This window comes from Physella acuta, unplaced genomic scaffold, assembly GCF_028476545.2.
Source record: "Physella acuta isolate Inbredline_101_S28 unplaced genomic scaffold, ASM2847654v3 ptg000363l, whole genome shotgun sequence".
NCBI classification, from domain to species: Eukaryota; Metazoa; Mollusca; class Gastropoda; family Physidae; genus Physella; species Physella acuta.
In genome coordinates, this window is record NW_026731882.1 from 134,349 (window position 1) to 141,686 (window position 7,338).

The 7,338-nt window shown below is 36.3% G+C and overlaps 1 protein-coding gene across 1 annotated transcript; it reads left to right on the forward strand.

Moving 5' to 3' along the window:
* Positions 1 to 331: 331 nt before the first annotated feature.
* On the forward strand, positions 332 to 5,744 carry LOC131941506 (spore coat protein SP96). Its single transcript, XM_059300778.1, has 3 exons — positions 332 to 404; positions 1,607 to 1,704; positions 4,319 to 5,744. Exons 2-3 carry the CDS (start codon positions 1,629 to 1,631, stop codon positions 4,804 to 4,806), a joined length of 564 nt encoding a protein of 187 aa, XP_059156761.1. The 5' UTR covers positions 332 to 404; positions 1,607 to 1,628; the 3' UTR covers positions 4,807 to 5,744.
* The last annotated feature ends 1,594 nt before the right edge of the window (positions 5,745 to 7,338 follow it).

Here is a 7,338-nt window from a genome sequence, read left to right on the forward strand (position 1 = left end):
TTAATTGTACAAAATGTCCATTGACTCTACAATGTGACCAGTAATTCCTTATATTTTCTTACCTTGTGATATTAACAATAATTCCTTATATTACTTACCTTGTGATATTTTTCCGTCCCTGTGTTCCACATGAGTAGACATGTATTTGTTTATGTCGCTAATGATATACCAACATAGCAACCGTGACCCCCCCGGCAGCCTGTTGTTCTTCTGCCCACCCGAGACACCTGGGTACGACTTACGTAGAATCCTGGTTCTAGCCATTGTTCTTGCACAACGGAGCCAACCGACCGGGGTTATATAACAGACCCGATCAGCAATAGACCAAAAGAACTGCCAAGAACGCCACTGGTTTACAAGAAACCTCTCAAGCTTAGACTGAGGGCTCACTCGTTATTTAAAAGGTAAGCCTTTTATTGTCAAATCTTGTATAATAAATATAACGGTAATTAAATGAAAAATATAACTGTCATGTTTGCCTGAGCAATTTTTTTTTCAAATTGCGATTTCCGTAGATCATTAAAGAAAAAAAAATCTAGAAAGCAATTGAAATTACTTTTAGTTAATGGCTAATTATTTTATACCGTTTTAAGTAAATTACCCGATTTTATTTCTGCAGGTAAGTTGATATAAGTATTTGAATGGAGTAAATCTGACTAGAATCTGATATATAGGCATATATATATCTTTGCAGTTACATACACGTTAAAAAGATTTCGTATTTAACTTGATAAGTTCCTAAGCCTGTTATTAAATTGGACCCTTAAATAGTCTAGGTGTTGCATGTCAGTGCTAAATATCGATATTTTAAAAAAATATCTTTCTCAAAAAAAAAGCTTGTTTATAGTTGTAGTGGAACTAGTACGCTGCATTCACCACATTCTGAAAAAAAATATAAATAGAAAGTTAAAATGCCCAACACTGTTTAAACGATATGCTTTCGGGGACCACCCATGAAACCAGGGGCATAAGTTTATTAAGCTTATACCTTAATACGGCGCTAATTATACCTCGATAAAGTATATCATATTTAAAACGTGCTTCGTATATCAACATAATACTACATACATTTACAAAATACCACTCACGATTAAAAAAGCAGTACTTACACTTACAATACACCTCCTACAATTACAAGTCTCTACTTACAATTTAAAACACCACTTACAATTACAAACTGCTGTTTCATTCCACCAATTTATTTACAATACTAAAATCCACACAAACAGCAGTTTATTTAGTAATCAAACATCCAACATTCGATATAGCACTTGTAATTAAAGTGCGTGAATACACAAGATAAAACCACAGGAATAATACTGCATTCATTTTGGCGGCCTCTCGAAATCTCATTTTCCCCGATTATATATAGCCCTACATTCACTCTCTTCAATCAGTGAGCGATCTCCAAAATCAAGGAAAATACAGTGATTGATCGCTCACACATTCACTTCCGATGGCAAGGTATTTAACCATCACACACCTTTCACCCCTAATACAATTCACCATAATACAGTCGGTTACACTCTGCTTACAATTACAAATCTCTGCTTACAATTACAAAATACTACGTATAATACAAGACGTCTCTGTTTCTTTGAAACAGTTGCAGGTGATTGGCTAAGAAAATGACGGGAATCAAGTCAAGCTTGTTGGTGATTGTTTTACTCGCAGTGTACAACGAGAATGTGACGTCTGCATCATGTACGTATAAATATAAGCAGGCACAATATAATCCTAGTGCAGGGGTCGGCAACCTACGGCTCGCGAGCCGCATGTGGCTCTTTCGATGTCAGGATGCGCCTCGCCAGTTCCATAATAATTATATTATTTATTTTCATAACTCATAAAAATAGTATTCGTAAAAACAACTTTAAACAAGATAAAATCACTAAGAATAGATCTAGGTGGAGTAGAGCGTATACTGACATCTGGCAGCTGCTTACCAGTTCCACAACTATGATGTGGCCAGCCCCGTGGCAGTGGTTCCATGCTTTTCACTACCGAAGTGCACAATTTTTGTTTTTCGAATATTTTCAAAGTAGCCTAATTGTTATTTTATTCAGAAGGCATTTTTTTTTTGAGTCCGTGTGCATTAACTTCATTTGAGTGACATAGTTTTTTTTTAGTTATCTATCTATCTATCTATATACTACTAAAACTCAAGTTTGTTTACATGTTTGAATATTTTGTTTTTGTGTTCGTCTGATTTCGTACTGTAAGGAAACTGCTTTATATGGGGGGCTGTAAAATAGTATGTAGGTAGAGAACCATTTTTCCTTTCAGACAGACTGTTAATCACACATTTATTTAGAGATTTATTTATTTATTGATTTATTCATAGGTAGATTAACCACATTAATTTTAAAGTTTTAGAACAATGGCTTATTTTTGACTGAAAAGTGACGTTTGATAACTCATTTTTTTTTAAATTTGTTATTGGGGAGAATCTGCATTATGTGTAGAGCTGTAAAATAGGATTTTGGGTGGTAAATATTGTTCCTTCTTAAACACACTGTTAATTACAAACTAATTTAAAGCCGTTAATTAATTTATTGATATATTTATTGGTAGATTAACCACATTAATTATAAAAGTTTAGAACAATGACTTTGTAATAGTAAAATGATTTTCATTTTTTTTACCACAATGTTTTCAATTATTTTTTCTTATATATGTGTATGATTTTTTTTTTTTGACTATCAGGACATCGCTAGGCACAGGCCAGGTGAAGTAGAGTCCACCTGTTTCTATGTTCTCAGCATATGAAGGGATAGTGTGGTCAGAGCCATGCTCGGTCGGAATCGTTTTTTTTAAAATACAAACATGTCTGAGACTTGGTGGGGCACTGGGCAGGTGAAGTAGAGTTTAGTAGAGTTTTTAAAATATAAAAAACGTCTTTTTGAATGTGGGGTCTGGTTATTTTGGGATGATAAATGCTGTCAGACATGATGTCATTTATGGATGACCCCCCGAAACCCACGGTTATCTAACTAGATAACGGGTAGTCTAGTTAGCTTCTAAATTGGGTAGGGATAGTCGTATGGTTATATAATTTGATTTTATTATCCTAGCAGAGCTAGGTAAAATACTTTAATATGTTTTGTGCGAAACATGCATATAATAAATGGGTTTAAGTATGAAATAATATTTATTTAAAATTCATTTACCTAATCCTAATCAAATACCATAATATTGACAACAAGTGTTAGTGGCTCTTTATAAACTGTGAGATTTTGTAAATTGTAACTTTTGGCTCTCTTGTCTCGAAAGTTTGCCGACCCCTGTCCTAGTAAACTACACCCTCGGTTATTCGCCGCCCCCCCCCTACCCCCTACCCTCGGCGTTCCCTACAATCCTTAAATACCTTAAACTTCCTACCACCGATTAGCAAAATTAGGCGGGGTCGAGGTGGGGTGGGGGGGGGGGGGGGGGTCCGTACCGATTGACACAAAACTGGGAATAGAGGTCGGCGTAGTTAGGTCGATAAAGCTCATTGATGCTGAGCGGTAAAGTCCCGAGTTCGAGCCCCCAGACAGATGAGGCTTGATAGCAGGGGACAGCAACTCTTCTAGGAGAGACAACTCAAATATTATTTAACTGCTGCCTTGTAGCAGAGGCGTAGCGAGGGGGGATATATGTCCCCGGGCGCCGACCTTAGGGGGTGGAAAAACAAATTGAAAGTTTGAAGGGGGGGGGTGCAAATCAAAAGTTCGAGGGGGGGGGGTTACACATTGAAAGTTTGTCCCCGGGGAGGGTCGAGACGCTTCTGTCTTGTAGTTTGTTCTTGGTAGGGCACAAGATATGGAGGCAGGTCCTAAAAGAAAAGCTGTCTGGAATTTAAGACAATGGGACATATAAAACCCAAAACAGTAAAGTGACACTACTACTAGAAACTATTTGAAATCAGATTCTATCGCGTGCATCATGTTTCTTCTAAACGACATATATCTACACTAAATGCGGTCAATCTCTGCTCAAAGATATCTTAACAATATGACGTAAATTTCATATTGTTTTATTCTGTGGAAAACTGCAAATTATGGCCCACAAAATAACCTTAAATAGTCAAAGTCGACTTACTTATGTAATATGTAATAATAAAAAAATTAAGTTGAGTGAATTCGAAATTTCGCAGTATTATAATGGTAATACAATTTAATTAATTCGCTATATTGTATTATTAGAACTGCTAGGAAATGAATTTGAGTGAATTCGCTAGATTGCTGAATAAGATCTATTGATAAAAAAGTTAGTCGTATGAATTCAATTAATTGCAGGTTTGAAAATAAATATCAAAATATTGTTTTTTTTATAGCAACAGATGCAAGCTCAACAGATGCAAGCTCAACAGTTGCAAGCTCAACAGATGCAAGCTCAACATCTGCAAGCTCAACAGATGCAAGCTCAACAGATGCAAGCTCAACATCTGCAAGCTCAACAGATGCAAGCTCAACATCTGCAAGCTCAACAGATGCAAGCTCAACATCTGCAAGCTCAACAGATGCAAGCTCAACATCTGCAAGCTCAACAGATGCAAGCTCAACAGGTGCAAGCTCAACAGCTGCAAGCTCAACAGATGCAAGCTCAACAGGTGCAGGCTCAACAGCCACAGGTACAACAGCCACAGGTACAACAGCCACAGGTACAACAGCCACAGGTACAACAGCCACAGGTACAACAGCCACAAGTACAACAGCCACCAACACGACTGCTGACAGCTCAGCTGTGACTCAGATGTCGAATGTTTTGATTCTCTCAGTTCTGCCCACTGTTGCCTTTCTGCTACACGCCATCAAGTTTTAGACGTAACACTTCTCTATTCCCACCTTTCTGACGTCACCAAGCTATACCAGCAAAACGTCTCTATTCCCACCTTTCTGACGTCACCAAACTATACCCACAACACTTATCTATTCCCACCTGTCTGATACACGTCACCAAACTATACCCACAACACTTCTCTCTTCCCACTCTTTTGATTCAAGTCACTTTAACAACTGAAACACTTGTCTACCTTTAATACTTTTAACATTAACCCTTGTTTGGTTGCTAATAATTTATTTTAAAAAATGTGTTACTGTTATTTTTATATTAACGTATTAATTTTTAACATAGTATTTTTATTGATGGTGTTTTAATTGAACATTTACCACTAATGCATTGGAGTAAATATTTCTGATATATGACTTCATACATTTTGACACGAACCAGTCATTAAGCTGACTGTTAGTTTATGTTGTCTTTCTGTTCCTGAAGTAGTTGACTGCTTGATGACGGAGCAGATGAAGGCAATAGTGTCAAACACTTGTTTAGTAGTAAATGTTGCCAATTTATATACCATATTTTGGTTTATTTTAATACTGAATTCTAATGTGTGGAAATGTAATACATTTTTATACCTAAATCCTAACTCGATAAACGCGGGTCGTATTGTAAGAAGTCGAACGATATGAAACTCTAAACCAAACATTTAAAATCTCAAGCAAGTAATTGTGTTTGTTACTCTGATTAAACTTGCACATATGTATTATTTTTTTATTATTTTATTTTTTGTTTAATTAAAATATGTAATAAAGACTATAAATAATACGCATTAAGATTTTGATTTACACCAATCTTGATTTCGTAAAACACAATTTTGTTTTTGAATAGCCTATGAAGTCCAAATGAATGTATTTTTAATAATGACATTTCAATCTTTTTTGTTCTGTTTTGTTCTGCAGAAATAACAATAAAATTATTAACACAATGTATATATGTTAGTTCATTTTCTTGTATTTAGTCGAACGTAGATAACAATTCAACATTGACGTTAACTATTTTAACGTCTACGCTATTTCACACACTGTCAAACAGTGTTAAGCTTTACGAAAAAGCTGAAACATTTCTCTCACCCATGTTACCAGCTAGACCCGTGGGTTACCACATTTCTCTCACCCATGTTACCAGCTAGACCTGTGGGTTACCACATTTCTCTCACCCATGATACCAGCTAGACCCGTGGGTTACCACATTCATTTCTCTCACCCATGATACCAGCTAGACCCGTGGGTTACCACATTTCTCTCACCCATGTTACCAGCTAGACCTGTGGGTTACCACATTTCTCTCACCCATGTTACCAGCTAGACCCGTGGGTTACCACATTTCTCTCACCCATGTTACCAGCTAGACCTGTGGGTTACCACATTTCTCTCACCCATGTTACCAGCTAGACCTGTGGGTTACCACATTTCTCTCACCCATGATACCAGCTAGACCCGTGGGTTACCACATTTCTCTCACCCATGTTACCGTGGGTTACCACATTTCTCTCACCCATGTTACCAGCAAGACCCGTGGGTTACCACATTCCTCTCACCCATGTTACCAGCTAGACCTGTGGGTTACCACATTTCTCTCACCCATGTTACCAGCTAGATCCGTGGTACTGCACCTAATGACAGGCCCAACCTATGAGATCCGAACCCTGTACGTTCGAGAGAACTCGCTCGCGGTTACCTTTAGACCACACTACGCAACTAACTTCTGCTAAACCGTTCCAAACTACATACACATTTAAACAACCAGGATTAAAGGTCTGAATGAACACGTGCGAACAAAATCTAGTGTAAACTTCTACTATGATAAGACCTGTTTACAAAATGTATTTCACTGAATGCACACACACACAAACACACGCACAAATACACACACACTCACACCACTATATCTCTAGTAAATAGCCTACATTTTGGGTATTATTACTTTGAAATACACCACTACTTAGTATAGTTAATAGACTACGGCTAATTATGTACTTGTTCCCCTCTTGTCGATCATTAAATAACAGTGTGAGAAAATTGTACAGTTCGTTGGTACTCCTTGGATGATTACACGTGTAAGAATTCAAAGCGAATTAATAACAATTATTTTTAAAAAAATAAGTCAGTCACGAGTTATAGAAATATAACAGTTCATCTTTTTAAAACTATCTTCCATTGTTTTCTTTCCACCTGGTAACAACTTAGGCTAGTATGATAAATGGTAGAGTAGGATCCATCAATTACTGAGATCCGGGCCTTTGATCTAGATTCTAGTGGATGAATAAAAGGTTGTTTATACAAATGATAGTGTGCTCTGCTTCTATAGCTTCTGTTAATAGCTTCTGATTTTATGACAAAATGATTCATCACGCTCATAAATACGACACATTTATTTAACATAGTGAGTCACAGTTTAGGTATATATGTGTGTATATATATATATATATATATATATATATATATATATATATATATATATATATATATATATATATATATATATATATATATATATATATGTATGTATATA